Source organism: Gymnogyps californianus, chromosome 27, assembly GCF_018139145.2.
Source record: "Gymnogyps californianus isolate 813 chromosome 27, ASM1813914v2, whole genome shotgun sequence".
In the NCBI taxonomy this organism is placed as follows: domain Eukaryota; kingdom Metazoa; phylum Chordata; class Aves; order Accipitriformes; family Cathartidae; genus Gymnogyps; species Gymnogyps californianus.
Genome location: NC_059497.1, coordinates 5,483,914 through 5,500,099, shown reverse-complemented (window position 1 = coordinate 5,500,099; position 16,186 = coordinate 5,483,914). Strand labels below are relative to the sequence as shown.

The 16,186-nt window shown below is 43.7% G+C and overlaps 1 protein-coding gene across 1 annotated transcript; it reads left to right on the top strand.

The window, feature by feature from the left end:
• The first annotated feature begins 9,399 nt into the window (after positions 1-9,399).
• Positions 9,400-15,400, top strand: SRSF3 (serine and arginine rich splicing factor 3). The gene is made up of 6 exons (XM_050911391.1): positions 9,400-9,465; positions 10,258-10,465; positions 11,017-11,151; positions 13,324-13,362; positions 14,170-14,256; positions 14,527-15,400. The coding sequence occupies exons 2-6, from the start codon at positions 10,260-10,262 to the stop codon at positions 14,552-14,554; spliced, it is 495 nt and encodes a 164-aa protein (XP_050767348.1). The 5' UTR covers positions 9,400-9,465; positions 10,258-10,259; the 3' UTR covers positions 14,555-15,400.
• Positions 15,401-16,186: the final 786 nt, after the last annotated feature.

The window sequence follows — 16,186 nt, the reverse complement described above, 5'->3', positions numbered from 1 at the left end:
GGATGCAAATATTTCTGGATTTCAGGCTGTTTAGATAACATCTAACTGCAGCTATAGGCTCCCACTGCAGATTTGGATCTGAATGGGAACCTAAATATGGAACTTTAGTATGTGCCATTTCCATGGCTTGCGTTGAACATCCTTACATGGTTTGCTACACTGTGTTTAAAAGCATCAACTGAAATGTGGTATATGTTACGCATCTAAAAATGCAATTGGTCTAATTTATACTGCATAGAGGGCGATGTAAAATGTTGCTGTATCAAATGTATAGAATTTTCCTTCCACCATGCCCTGGAGTAAATGACAGCAGTGGAGAATACAGCCCGTTAAATCAAAGGCAAGCAGTCTTCTAATGATATTAAGTAAAAGGATGATATTGCTTACTTTTCAGTGACTTGACATGTTGCAAAACAGGCAAAAAAAAGAATTGCCAAAAATGTAACCATCTGCAGAGATCTCTGGGGCAGGAACATTTTCTCTCTTCTTTAAATCTGCTCCACGGGACAAGAAGCTGACGGTATGATCAAAAATCTTTTTTTCTCTGTTCTTTCTTTCACCTGACAAAATGAATTTCAGCCTTTAAGCACTGGTAAAAGCGGAGCATTGTACTATAGTACATCATCCCAGGACCTCCCAGAACATCAGACGTGTGGATTTGTAACATATACCAGTAAAAGATGAATAGATTCCGTAGTATATTTTTACATTTCCTTGCTAAGAGTCCTAAATCTCCTTTTCCACTATTGCCTCTCAATATACTACTTCCCACTCCTGTGCATTTAGAACTGGCAAGAGACCTTCCTGATAAAAACTTAGCAGAAATTTAACAAAAAGATCAGGATTGCTGCCTAAGAAATCTGTCACAAAACTCCAAAAAGAGTTTAAGACTGGACCATGCAGATCAAGTTAAAAGGTGTACACAGCCCTGGGATTTGGTCTTTTAATAATATCACCTTTTCCACGAGCAATACAAGTGCTGACATCCAAATCTGCCACTGCAAGAGGATGATATTAGACTGATACTGGATTTCTTTTCTGTAAAGAAGTGGATTTCTGGCTTAGGGAAGTGACAACTAGAAAAGGTAATTGCGCAATGATTATTTTCATCTAAGTTATAACTGCATTCAGTTATGTATCTGCTCCTGGTGTTGGTACGCCTCTATCTACCCATCCTTTCAACCCCACCGCTCCTTTATTGCCAGGTCTGTCACTAAAATGTATACATTTTTTACACTAATGACTGTACCCTGCTTTTAGGATTGGCTCCAGCCTGTCCCTTTAGTTATTTACTAGCAAATCCTGTATTAATTGTTACGTCAAAACCTCAATGGACAACAAAACAAAAGTTGCAGCATTTAAACTTATGTAAGAATAGTAAAGATATTTTCCATGTAATGAGGCCTCTAATTTTTTGAAGAAATACTTCTTTTTGTGCAGAAGCAGTTTGGGTTAATAAAAAACTCAGCATCTCCTCAAATGACTTTTCTTTATACTAACTTGAATATTGAGTTGTCAATGACTGGATAGAAAGGCAAATTATACATTTGGTTGTAAAAATTAAGCTTGTTCTTAGTAAGTCTACACCACTAATTTGTGAGTAATTTCCTTGGACAATATGTTCAAATTAAACTAGACATGAAATAACGAATGGGTGTTAGTTCTGATTAAAAAAATATCTGTATTAAATACAGATATATACACATAAATATACATATAAATGTGTGTATATTTACATGCTGTATGATATTTTAGGTTATGCTAATGTAGAACTCCTGCTCATACATAATAGATAAGCTATACTTTCCTACTGTGATCAACAGTAAACTATGTATTAATTAAAAAGCATCTTCCACTTACAAAAGTAACATTATCCACTTACTGATGATCTTGTAGAGATCACGGTGAAGTTTGGATCTGCACAGATGTGTCTCCTTGCCCGTCTTGTAATGACGTTCCAGTTGCAATGACAAGAAGTGCCTTTCACCTTCTTTTATACCAACCCAGAAACCACAGAAACAATAGAAATGATCTCTACAGCACTTTGTGACTAAGACCTTTCCTCTCGTGTCAGTGAAATGAGACAGCTCCTTGTTGCCAGCGATAATAAATCTGGGATTCTAAAATGTTCTGTTCAGCTGTGACTAAGGAAAAGATCACAAGCTCGTGGACAGTTTCTTATAGCTTTGCTGTCTCTCCTGTTTTGTGAGAACTTTGTATTCTAACACAGCGTTCCTGTGCTGCAAGATGATGGAAAAGGGATATTCAAACCTGTTGTTCCAGGGTTGATCAGGAAAAATGTCTCTGGTATGCAAAAGAGATCTCCCTCCTTTACTGTCCTCATGGACTCACATATAGGACATTAAAGTTGCCTAGGAGGAATCTAAATCAACAATACTGATGAACTCTGTAATGCCAGTTATCAGACAAGCAGCAAAATGGGACAGTTATTCACAGAAAATCTAACTGAGGAGTTGGTAATTAAGATCCCACTGGATTTTAATGTTCAGTGCAAATTTCATTTAAATCCGTTGATTGTACAGTAAACATATTTGTTTTAAATCTTGGAAACTGGGGAGATACAGAGAAGACTTATCAACTGACTAAGCAATAAAAATGCAAGTAGTAGCTCAGGCAAAAAGCCAAATTCTGATATGCTTTGAAACTATACGAGTTGATGCCATGCGAGGTTTGATACTCACTTTATGATCTCTAACCAGGTAATTTCAGTAGCGTTTGGATACGCAGGATGGGCTGGACCATTAGGCTGAAACACTAGTCTACTTAGGAGGACCAGTTCCTATTTCTCAAAATGAAAGAAAGTGAATGTATTTGTCGTCTCTGAGGAAAAATTCCCTGAAAAGATTGACAAGATAATTTGCTTAGTGTTACCAGAAGCTACCGATTCCTTTCACATAGGCACAGCCATACGTTCCCGTTAAACCCAGTCTCAGGTGAATGGAAACACATTGTCCAAACGGAGACAGGCCCTATTAGCAGTGCTCGCACGACCTCATCTGTTCTTGCAGCTTCTATGGACATCAAATTGCTTTTTATTATATTCCTCATGACAGCTTATTTTGAGCCCCGCTATTTCAGAGCAATCAAATAAGTGTTCCTGATTTCATTACGTGAGTCCCAATTGTTAAGAAGAGTGTTGCTCATTAAAGAGAAGAAAGTGTATCACCAATTAAAGATGACATTTGTTAAATGTTGGTAAAACAGGGGCGTGCTTCGCATGTTAGTTTCCAGGGTTGCAGTTACGCTGCAGTTACACTGAATTATCTGCCTGTGAAACCAAGGTTTCTTAGTTACGTCTTCAAGGACTAATAAGCATTGGCCAAAGTCTTGTCCGAAACATCTGGTCTAATTCATCCTTGAACTTTTCGAGTCTCCATTATATAATGGGTTTTCGATTGAATGCAGTTACCGGCATCTCCTCTGGAAGAACTAATATCACATTAATCCGAGTGACTGCAGGCAGGCCAGAGACGCTGGCATGGGATCGGTAAATGGGCGCTTGAAGCATTCTGTAATGGCCAAACCGCCTTGCCATGGCTACGCTCTTCCACTGGATATTTCTTTCCACCCAAGGACTTAGAAAAGTCAAAATAACCCTGGACGTGACTTTGTAACATCTCCCTGAGAGGTGTATGCGAGGACAGACTGTGCTGAAGTTACGATATATCTTTGAGAAGCATCTGGTGCAAAGACTTACTGGCACTAGCAGCGCAGTCGGGAAGAGATGCTTGCAGGGAGTGATTTCCATGGTTTGCAATATTTCTAAAGGAAATACAAAATGTGTTGATTGCACAGCTTATACCACGGCCACACACATAGTAGTTAACATTTCTAACTACGATGGGAACATTACTAATTTCACAAGGAGAAACTGTACCAACAGGACTACCAGGTGATATTTTTAGCTGGTATAATCTCTGGAAGAGCCCTGAACAGTGTAAAGCAGACTAAGAGCCCATTTTTCCAGGGAAGTAACCAGCAAACCCAGCTGATTGGAGTTTGCTTGCCTGGGGGCCTCCCTCCAAGCACCCTTGGAGCCATCAAAGGTTTTAGCCTTGGTTTCAAAGCCTTCACTCCCACCCTCCGGCTTTTCCTGGTCTTAAGGCCTGACTTCGCATTAGAGGGTGCCTTTGCTGTTCAATCACCTTTTTCAGTGGGAGCGTTTGAGCGAGGAGGGCTGTGCAAATCACCGTTTCCCAGTGAGTGATTCTTTTGTTTTGCTTTCCAGTCCTCTCCCCAGGGAGCCAGGTGGGGGAGGAAGGGAATATGGCTTGCTGCAGAGCATGAAAGAAAAAGGAAAGAGAAAGCCTGGAGGCCCAGTTGAGGGGGAAGAAGGGATGGGGGGAGGGAACAGAAAGGAAAGCAAATGTGCAAATAGCCTCGTTAGGGCAAGGGAGATCCTCTTGCCTGGGATTTGAAAACGTAATTAAACAAAGACTGTACTGCATCAAAGGGATCCTCTATTTGTAGGGAGACGGACAGACAGATCTGATGATTTTTTTTCCACGTGCTGTTTGTTCTCTGTTATTCACTAGCAACAGGAGTGTGGGCTCCAGAAGGCTTCGTGCTTCTCTAATGTAAAAATCGACTTTGTTTTTTTGGATTGGTTTGTGTATTTTTTTCCCGTAACTGCTCTTAGCCTAACAGACTAAAATTCATATGAGCTGTTCAGTGCGGTGTGTGGAAAGAAAGACACCGCCCTGTTAAAAGGAAACTGTTTGACCACACTTGGATGGTAAATACAGTTCCCCTGAGCTGCTGGTGAAGCTGCTGCTAATGAATGGCTGCTCGCCCTTCCTGGCCTCCCTAATTGAGAGATCAGAGGAAATGACACCTCGCAGCAAACCCGGAGGCCACGAAGACTTTTGCACCGCTACAGCCACATCACTCGGCACTAGAGGGGCCATCACCAGCCCTCTGCCCCCCGGGAGGAAGGAGCCAGCAGCAGCATCACCTCGCTAACCATTTAAAGGAGATGAAATTCAGCTCCTTGAGAGAGCAGGCTCCAGGCTTGCCCTCGGTTTGGGTGCTTATAGCTCTTCTGTATCACCTTCTTATTGCTGGGGGGGACAGTCTTGTGCAACCTGGAGAGGCGTAAGTAATTGCATTTGTGGGAGGTAGGCTCCAGGGCCAGCATCTGGACTGCACGGGCAGTTCTAAATCCTGGCCCCTAGTCCGCTGTGAACTACATCATCCCAGAGAGAACTCCCATCTTCCAGGGGATTAAAATTGGAGTTGAACAGCAGTGAGTCAGGCTCACTGTTTTAATTTTCCATTTACTGATTTCAAGCCAGATTTATAGAAGTGCCTGAGACTCACAGCTCTATCTGAACACAGTAGCAAGGGTAAGTGTTTTGTCCTGCAAAACCTGCCCTGGAGCCAAGCCTGGGGTTGACTCTTTCTCTTTCCTTCCCAAAATAGTCTCCAGATGGACTATTTTCTGTGTGCAAAGCAAATTCAGGTGAAGCTGAGACAAAGCCTCTGGTCACTTCAGCTGCTTCTGTAACACCCACTGGGCTCTCTGAGCATATCCCTGGTTCGACAGGGTTGCAGTATGCCTGCAGAAGTCTGCTGAGAACCTCGAGTGAGCAAAACCAAAATAAAAGGAGGAGTTATCCCCCAGTGCCATGGGGCTTGCCTCCCCTGGAGAGGAGCTCCCTGGGATCTGCCCCTGCGAGAGGAGAATGCCGCCATCTGGTGCCCACACCTTGGTTTGGCCGGGCCGGGGGAGGAGGTGGGCAGGTAGGGGCTGACCCCGGCTGAGTGGAGGGCTGTGGCTCAGGGGCAGCCCTAAATCCTGCCTGAGAAGCAGGGGAGCCCTCAGGTTACCTGAGAATCAGCTATCTTGTCCCCAGACTAGAAGGCTTCATGCTAGAGGGGGTGTCCAGTCGCTAATGTCTGTAGGACCAAGAAGGTATTTCTTAAAGGACCAAAATTGGCCCAAGAGCTGGTCTGGATTTCTGATTTCATTATAGTGCCAGCAAATGGTGTAGTGGCCCTGAGGGAGAGCGGTGCGTCAGTCTGCCACCATGCAGAGGTCTTGGGGCTCCCAGCAGCAGGGTCTAGGGTTGTAATCAGCACCCAGCTCTTAGGTGTAAAAGATGCAGAAGGAGGTGGGACCCCAACAGTGGCAGAAGGCTCACACCTGGAAAGATGGGGATGAAGGTTGAGGAACTAAGAGTCTCCAAATGACGTGTCATTCAAATAAATGGACTTCTTGCTAACTAACCCGCAAGTGCTGAATCTTGGGGGCATGCTGTGCTTCTGCGCTGGATGCTGAGTGTGTCTTAGTTTAGGTCTGGGATGTATAAATTATAGTCTGCTGTTTCACTCTCCCTTTACTTGAGGTGTGAGGCACAGCTAAAAGCTTTCACAGTGTAAAAATTTATATATTTTAAAAGTGAGGGAATAAGGAACAGGGACTTGTACCCTGTAAACAGAAGAGCAGTCGTGGTGGTGGGAATAAGCTTACGCAAGCTGGTTGTAATATATCTGAAGATCAGGCAAGTGTAAGTCACTGTTTCTTTAGAAAATAGCCTTCATCAAGATTAGTCTATTGGCAGGATGTGAAAATGGATTGAATCCACAAGAACTTCACAAGCAGCTAGCTGAGGTATGACTGTGTGCAGTCAGCTTTCTGACTGAAGTAGAGGCCTGTCCCCTCAGACCAGTTCCTGTTGTGTTCCTTGTAATGACATTTCCTTGCAAAAGACCTTTCTGTAGAGAGAAGCATGCCAGTAAATAAGTATTTTTGTTAATGTTGCCTAGGTTCGCTTGAGGAGCAACTCTAAGAGATCCCATTGCTGATAGAAGTATTCTTCAGTAACTATTGTCTGTCTCCCGAAGTATCCCTTAAATTTGCCTCACATGGCTGAGCTTTCTTCCAAATCGTAATGGCTAGAATATGTTCATTTTCTTATGTGAGATTTAACTCTCAGAAACAATGATAGCAGCTTGAATATAACACTTCATGACAGTGTGGTCATGGATTCTGGTCCCATAGATAACTGTGCTCCACTGTAATTGTGCGGGCATTAGGTGCCTTTTCAGTCTAGCCCACCTGTTTAAAGTAGATCTGGTCTTGTTTGTAAGGTCAATGTACTCCTTCCTTTCGTGGAAGAGCCAATGAATGTAAAAGTTATGTACGTCTCATAAATACGGGACACGAATGGCATTTTCTTAGTGTGAAAGCAAGAGAGTTGCAATGCATCAGGATCTTTCAAACACTGTCTTATAAACTTGGAATAAGGAAGAAAGTAATGTAACAATGTAGCTTTCATATATGTGTATATGTACACATATAGTGCTGCTCAGAGCTGTTTCAGGGTATCATCTTTGGGAGGACAATCAAAATGCTGACTTTTGAATTACTGAAGTGCTGTGTGGCTGTGTTGGGGCGTCCTAAAACCGACTGTGGAAATAGGTTGGGTTTTTGGGTGAATACAGTTGCCTCTGTTCTGACCTCTGCCTTTTGTCACAGTTATGTGCCACGTTTAGTTTCTTTATAATGCCAAAAGCAAACTGAAATTGGATGACATGCTTTTTACAGTACGTGATATATAAAGCATGGTGATGGGCCTAAGCCCACATAAGAAGTGCCTTGAATAGAACAGGTAGTATGTCCTAGATGTGTGCTGAATGCCGTGTTTATTTTGCAGGAGGTGAACTTACTTCTGAATAAATCCTTTGTTGCCAAGTCTGTCATCTATAATTATTTTCATATGTCATGTGTAACTTTGATGAAGTTAAAACATCTTGTTAAGATTACAAGGTTGTCCGAGTTGCTCTAACTAATGTTTGGTGTGTTTTGGTTTCTTTTTTTTTTTTTATATAGTCATTATTGCAAAACTTAAATCATGTTTCAAATGTACATTATGTGATATGAGGCAGGGTCTAGTTAATGTTGCAAACGCCAATCGAGAAGGGAGACGAGCATGGGAAATCACCATCTCAAAGAAGTCAGAAGTGAAATGGCTGAACAGCCCCAAGTAAGCTTCAAATTATTTCCTTTGTTTGTGTTGCCTCAGGAAGTTAACCATCAGCTAATTTAGATTACAGTGCATTAGATTAATTAAAAGCAGGTAACTGTCAGATAACTGTACACATGATAAAGATACTTTAGAGCATCAGTTACCTCAAAATCCTTGTTTTTCTGTCCCTTGACCAATTTTGACCCTTGGGAGGATTTTACTGAGAAGAGGCTCTGAAAAATAATGAGGGATGCTGCAAAAGATTTTGGAAAATTCTGATTAATTATGCCAGCTGGTTGTCTTTAATTCCAGTAATTTTTTTTACATGCTGGTACAGTTCTAGTAGACTGAGGATGCCCCATCCTCTGCACAGTTCCTGCTTGGAAAACACAGTACATGTGCATTAATCTGTGCTGAAAATGCCTTATCACATATACTATTACTCAAAGTATTATGAATTATACTTGTGCCAGATAAATTTGTCTTCTCTGGCCCGAGTCAAAAACGTGAAGTCTGGATTAAACACAGCCTACAGATATGGCTGCGAAGTGACATTTTGGGAAGTTATTGCAGCAGCAGCCCTGGATGGGTTTCTCGTATTACCTGATCACCCCAAACAAGAGGTTTGTTGTCTGAGGCAACCCCTCTGGAGCAAGTTATTTTTTTAACTTTTGTTAAAACTCGTATATCCTAGCTAAATGAATGGGAGTTTAGTAAAGCACGTCAACACCACTGATTATGCCCTCTGTAACTAAAATTCCTCAGTTCAAATCCTCTCGTTTTCTGTTGAGTGCTGAAAAAAATCACTTCCCTCTTTTGTGCCTCAGCAGGCAGAAGCCCAAACAGAAAATTTACCAAAAACTGTGGGTCAACACCAGTTTGCGCAACACATTTATTTAAAGCCCCTGCCCACGGGGAGAAATGGCTATTAGTGAATCGAAGCTTTCATATATGTAAAACCCTAATGATGAGAGGATGATGCTTAAAAAACATGGCCCGAATGTATCCCACCGAGTCAGAGACGCACAACGAGAAAACAAAACCTTTTTACTTTTAGCCAGCAAAACAGCCCCCCTGGGTGCGTTGCAGTTTCCTGATTTCAGGGACCTGAAGTCTCCCTCGATAATCAGTTTCTAAAGCGAAATTTTGGGCGAGAGGAGGGGACGGTCTCGGCACCACCAGCCGCCTCAGGGCTCCCGCCCGCCGTTGTCGCTGAGCAGAAGCCCGCCCGCGCGCCCGGGGCCGCGCGGAGGCGGCGGGATGAGGCGAGCTGTCAATCAGCGGAACGGCGCCCTCTCATTTGCTGCTGCGTGGAGTCACGTGGGAGCGGACTCCCCGTATATAATGGCGGGCGGGGTAGGAGCCCGCCGCCATTTTGTCCAGTGAGGAAAAACGGAGCGGGAGTCTCGTTGAGGGTCGAGTCGGCTACGAATTTAGCGCGGGCTCCCTTCGCGCGCCCTCCCTCTTAGCATCGGTGAGGATCTTCACCTCGGAGGGCGGGGGGGAGGCGGCACCCGCGGTCTCGGTCCCCGGCAGGGCGGATGGAAGCGGCGGGCCCCGGTGGCGGCAAACAAAGAGCAGCCGCCATTTTGTAAAGCTGGGCCGCGGGCGGTGGCTGCCGCTGCGCTGAGGAAAGCCGGGCGGGGAGAAGGCGCGTAGGCCACGGATTGCCTGGAAGAGCCCGCTCGCCGCCTTTTCTCCGTGGCTAGTGAGGCGAGGTGCGGCTGGGCGGGAGGTGCCGTGGGGGTGGTGTGGCGCCTTTCCCACGCGCTCCGGGAGAGCGTTGGTTCCTCAGGCCGCGCACGCAGCGCTGAGGAGATGCGCTGGAGGGATTCCCCTAGCGCTCCCGGCGTGGCCTCTGCCGGAGATGGCGCTGCTTTTCCCCCCGGCATGTGCAGCTTTCCCCCGAATCCCGCTCCGAGAACAATGGAGCCCTTCTCCCGCGCAGCGCTCCCCCTGCAGGCCCGGCCCCCGCTCTAAGCCCGGGGCAGGGGAGAAGCATCCCGCTTCCAAGTTGGGGGCCTTAAAAGTAAACGAAATTCCCTGCAGTAGTGAATTTTAATCACGATTACAATATAGCAACTAGCTTTTCTGTTTGATTTTAAACACTCCCCCCCGCCCATTCCACACAGGTTAATGTTTTTATCATGTCGGGTCATATCACTGTTGAAGTTTCTGGGAAAAGCAACCAACAGAATTACTTCCCTTGTAAGTGAATAAACACTTGCTGGGTGTTAAATATACATGAGGGGTTTTTTTGTCCTAGCAATGCATCGTGACTCTTGTCCGCTGGACTGCAAGGTTTATGTGGGTAACCTTGGAAACAATGGCAACAAAACTGAATTAGAGCGAGCTTTCGGCTACTATGGACCACTGCGCAGTGTATGGGTGGCAAGAAATCCTCCTGGTTTTGCCTTTGTGGAATTTGAAGATCCACGAGATGCAGCTGATGCAGTAAGAGAACTAGATGGAAGGTAAAATGTGCTTCTTGCGTGTTTGGCTTGCCTGGTGAAAATAAGAGTGATTGTGGGTGGTGATACAGTTTAAATTGGGAAGCTTCAACTGGCAAAACCAAGGACTTGACACGTTTGTTATGCAATATTTATTTGTACGGTGATGTAAGGGTAGTCTTTCTTAATAGTGCAGGAATAGCATTGGGACAGTTAATTTTTACAATTTAGAGTTGGACTCCCAAGTTAGACATGACTTGGACCTCTTGGTGCGCATTAGTTAAATTCAGGATGGGGTTACTATAAAGAGACAAAACTGATCAGTGAGACTCTCCTTGGTTCCTTCTCTGCCCGCTTTAATAGCGTGGCAGGCTTTCGGAAGCGGTCAAACCTTTTGTCTGTCATGCTGGAGTCTACTTTTTTTAGACTCTGAATACCGTGTACTTTGACTAACGTGTATAGCCAGAATGTTTTTGCTCTTGTCTATTCCTCTTCCCCCTCTCGATTCTGTAGGTTTTCTTCTGCATGCAGACTTGTCCCTGGAAATGCTGACTGATGTCAATCTCTTTTCCCAGAACCCTCTGTGGGTGTCGTGTCAGAGTGGAGCTCTCCAATGGTGAGAAACGGAGTCGGAACCGTGGTCCACCTCCATCCTGGGGCAGGCGTCCTCGAGACGACTATCGCAGAAGAAGTCCTCCTCCTCGTCGCAGGTACCCTAGGTCAAAGTACACTCATAGAGCTGTTGGCACTGTTACCACTTAGCATCCTAGAAGCAGGCTTTTTAAAAGCATGTTGATGGATAACATTCATCTATCTGATCACAATTTGGAGATGGCAAATGCTAAAAAAAAAAAACAAAACCAAAACCCCACAAAATCGAGGTGAACTTAAGTTGTGTTGAATGTTGGCTTTTGTCCTTAGGTCACTGTGCAAGTTGGTAGTCAGCGCCCTCTATCCTGGACTTATCCTCATTCCTCCTAAAATCTGCTCATCTTCTAGTCACACTTTCCCTTTCTTCCCCATACTTCAACTTAGGCTGTTCCTTTCCTTTATTCCATAATGGCAAAACATGACATACAGCAGCTTAGCATTTCCATACAGATGTGTTTCTCCGCTTTGTTTGCACAATTTAAATACTTTCCAAGTAGGCAGCTGTTTAATAATAGATGAAGTAACAGTTGCTCTAAACATCTAGAATCTTTACACCGTAGTGTTAGTTTGGAATTAAAACGTCGTGTGACGATCCTGTCACTTGAGGTTTGCAAACCCAGCTCTAAAATATAGCAGGATTTTTGGTAACTGACACGTTCTTGGACCCAGACTAGCTTGTCTGGCGGTTTAAGTCTGCAACGTGGTTTTTGCAGGACTGAATTTACCTGTTGCAGGTGAGTGAAGTCCTCACGAGTCAGGGTTTCAAGCTTACCCTTTTGCTGTTGAAAAATAACACATTAGGAGTATTTGTTAGCTAATAGATGGTTGTACTGATGGCTTGTTTTTCATTTTTTTTATGCTTTTTGGTCCATCTATTAATAAAAATGAACCCGTTACAGAGTCACCATCATGTCTCTTCTCACCACCCTCTGAGTCTGCATTAGCCAGTCAACTAGCCCTTTCAGCGTCATGTGACCAGCGCGCCCCATTCAGCTTGGCTGGTGTCGTTTCACATGACCCAGGCATGGCCAGTCGTCAGGTTGCACCGCCCTTTGGTTCCCGAGCATGCTGTTTTCTCTCAGCCTTCTCTCCAACCTTAACCAAATCGGCAGCAGCCACCTCGACCGCCCACACATTCCCGGCCAATCAGCTCAGCTGTTTATTTACCAAATGTCTTCACAACAACTACAGCAGCAGCCTTCGGCTAACAAAAAAGCAGGAAAAATCCACAACACCCCCTTCGCCAACCAACTAAATACAACGCAACATCTGGCAAAACCTTTTCAGCAAATTCTTCTTGGCAGTCAGTCCGGCAGCCTCACCTCACCATTTCTAGCTTGTTGAAACCAAAAACTAGTAAGTTTTTCCTGCTTATACAGTTTACTGCTGGTTAAAATAAGGAGTAAGCGGCTTATAAGTAATTACTTTTCTCAATCAAAGGCTGGCTGTGCATAATTGAGTGGTAACGTACATATGTTGCTTGAGAAAACTTTTAAGGGTGATACGGAAGCTCTTACACTGTGAATAACGTAAAAACCAGTATATTTGCATGTGAGATGCCAAACTAAATTTTTAATAAAGCTCTAACAAACTTAGCTTTTCCTTGCCAGAAAAATCCTATCACCTTTAAATGGTTTTACTAACAGTTTTCAAAACTTAAAACAATTACTTTTTGGGATGAACTGGGCCGAGCTAAGGTTATTTTTTTTATTTTTTATTTTTTAAGAAAATAGTCTAAACACACTCTATGGCATTAAAAATGACAATCACAAATATGCAGTTCTAATGTAGCACTTAATGGCATTATCAATATTTACACTGAGCGCATTTTCACTTTTTTCCACTTGGTATCTCTTATGTCTTGTTATGGACCTTTTTGGCTTGCATGGGTTCCAAAACATTTGGTCTGTGCTATTTTTTTTGGAACCACTTGTGGGACTTTGGTGTGGTGTTCTGGGCAGTGTATTTAGTTGAAATGGAAAGTGTTGCATTGGACAACTCTGCTATGAAGCATTCTTAGTTAAAGTGAATTCGTGGTTGGAAACGTGCTGTTCACACTGAGCTTTGTTTTACTGCCTAATCTTTCCATGCCTTTTACTGGATGATGGATGCCAGTTATTCTTGGCACGTTCCCTGGGCCCAACAGTGAGTTTGACAAGTTGGGAAATGCCTCACCCCATTAATGCTAAAAGGATTGATAAAAAGCCTCACATTTCTTTTTCTGGTTCTAGATCACCACGAAGGAGAAGCTTTTCTCGTAGCCGCAGCAGGTATGCATCAGTTGATTACAGCATGGACCGTTTTGTCCAGGAGGTTTAGAAAGACGTGAACCAAAACAGCTTTAACATTGGGGCTGTATGCATTAATAGACTCCAGGGTTGTAATTCGGTAAAATGGAGAAATGGGTTTGCTTCTGTCATGTTGCTTGCCTGGAGTTAATATATTTACACGGCTATTTGAGATTCCAGGGTTATCAGTTGAAGGATATTAAGAAAGGAGGTAATTAGTTTTTCCTGTTCTGCAGCTGCCCAAGGTTCCTGCCAGTTTTTCACAAGGTTTCTGTGTTAATGTGCTACTCCTCCAGATACTGAGAGCCACAAGTACAGATGATAAGAAACGCAGTGAGCATGCTCTGCTGCTGCATACTGCAAAGTGTTAGGTGGTAATGACACAGCGGTGTAATGCAGTTTTGTGTTAGGATCTTTGAAGCTTCCGGAGGTCACAGGCGATTTTTACGTTCTTGTGACATAGGATGCTGCATTGCTGTAAGGGATGCATAAGTATATGTGGACACGCCGCGTTAGCTGAGGCACTGTCGCTTGCAGTCTGACTCTGAACGGATTGAAACTGCTGCAAAGGAATAGATGCCTGTTTACAACACTGTAAAGCCGTGTTGTGTGGCTCCAGCTGATTATTCTTACCTGAAGGAAAGGCTAATATCATAATCTTGAACAGGTTGCCCCTGGTTGAACAGTTAAAAACCGTAACTTCCTGAAGGGAAGCTCTTCAGATAGCCTTGTTAACCTACTTCAGCTTTGCTGTGGCTCTGTAATCATCTTGCATTGTAATCTTAACAGGTCCCTCTCCAGAGACAGAAGAAGAGAGAGATCACTCTCACGGGAGAGGAACCACAAGCCTTCTCGTTCCTTTTCCAGGTCTCGCAGGTAGGATGAGTCTTTTAGTGGCTATGCATTTTGAGTAAATCTGTAAAAATGATAGTTTCCATGTCTTGGTAATGCTGAAGAAGGTTGTGGTGGAGAATCATCTCTAGCGTCTTAGGAGGTTCTTTACCTTGGAGAATTAAATACCCAGTTTTATTAAATGAATAGTATTTTTTAAATGCTTAAATACCATCTACTGATTTGGGCTGGGGGGTTGAAAGCAAAATCTGCTGCTTTTGGCACCTGGATACTAACATGTCTTTTCTTCTTCAGTCGCTCCAGGTCAAACGAGAGGAAATAGGACTATGAGAAGGAGCTGTGTACAGGAAGTCATTAGATCTGAGGGCAGGAGGAGTATGTACAGAACATTGTTTTGTTTTGAAACTTCATAAAGCTTGGTGCATTTTTAAAATGTTTTAGCTGTCGAACTTGCTTTGTTCCTTGTATCTTGTAACAGGTGGCAAATGTAAAGATGTGAATCTGTATATGGTTCTGAGGAGATCATATGATTTGTAATATTAATCACTTTACAATGTACCATTATACATGATTTTTTGTTTGTGTTGAATGGTAAGCAGTTTGTCTTGCATAGATAGAAAAATGCTTCTGGTCCTGACACGCTGGGGTATGTTTTCCTGGGATTCAGCTTTTGGAAGGAGGCGTGCAATGAAGATGTGTTCATTGCAGAAGCGTGGCCATGAGCGGCGTTCGTCTGTGCAGAGCAAGACGTAGATGCTTCATAGTACAGTTCTTGGAAATAGTCAGGAACGTCGAGCCAGTGGCATGTGAAGGGAATGACTGAGCTGCAGTTTTATCCAGAGCTCTAGTTCTGACTTCCATTACCTGGAACTGAGCTACTTTATATTATGTGAAATATAAATTTTTAGCCATAGGGTCAGTTAATTTTGTACTTGATGTGACTAGAGTACTTCTTAAATAGATGATTGTTGATTGACCATCTATTCCAGAACCTCTGAATAGACCAAATACACAGCAGAACTGACAACTGGAGTGGATGTGTTGAGTGTGTAATGGTACATTGTAAAAGTTATGAATTAAACATTTCTTTACTGTACAAGAATTTTCATGTCACTTGTAAAATGTCTTTTGTGAGATCCTTGGGATTAAAGTTTTGGTTACAACTTGTTGTTTAGTATTTAACTTGAGTACCTGCTATATACGCTCGCATTGCAGAAAAGCGCTCTTGGGTCTTGTGGTGCAACTCTGTTCAAATTAAATGCGCCCCGCGGTACGGGGTGAGGCGATGCTCGCCACGTCTCACTGTAACACACCTGTCAAGTGTTCAGATGCTGCTGGAAGTTGCAGGTCGCCACCTGCGACTGTGCTCCATACCATCTCGTGTCTCGGTGAGGGCCGGGGCCTCGTTCTGTCACTGGCATCTAATACCAGCATTAGAAATGCAGCCTGGGTGAGCTTAGTAGGTGATGCTAGCTTGACTTCTTGCCTAACGGTGAGCTCCGTAATGCTTACTCGGAAAACTAGCTGGAGATTCCAAGGTTCACGATGGTTTTTGCATCCTGGATGTGGGTTGGTAACAACATTTAAGGTATTCTTCATATCTGTCAGTCTTGAAATTGCTGGTCTGTAAACTGAAGCTTTGCATGAAGATTTCACTCGGAGTGTAAAACCATGGCATGGCTCGAGTGCAGTTAGAGCTCCCAAACTGCCTAACAGCTCCTGTTTTTCCTGTATCCAAGTGAAGATGAGCTACATCGGTTCCAGTCGTGTGCGTTTAGATTAAATCCGTCATGCTGAACAGTCTTGTGGTTTAATTTCCTTCACTTGTGGTATCCAGGTGGGGACAAGATAAGGGCAAAGCTGTGATGGAAAGAAACTCTACTGCTTCACACGCTGCCGTGAAAGGGTGCGTGTGAAAGGGGAGTGCGGACAGTCACCACAGTCAGCAGCTGGG

Excerpts from the sequence above, each read along its gene's own strand:
- SRSF3 (XM_050911391.1), top strand. The coding sequence starts at position 10,260 with ATGCATCGTGACTCTTGTCCGCTGGACTGCAAGGTTTATGTGGGTAAC. Across the intron at positions 11,152-13,323 it reads AGTCCTCCTCCTCGTCGCAG|ATCACCACGAAGGAGAAGCT; the intron begins GTACCCTAGGTC and ends TTCTGGTTCTAG. Across the intron at positions 14,257-14,526 it reads TCCTTTTCCAGGTCTCGCAG|TCGCTCCAGGTCAAACGAGA; the intron begins GTAGGATGAGTC and ends TTTCTTCTTCAG.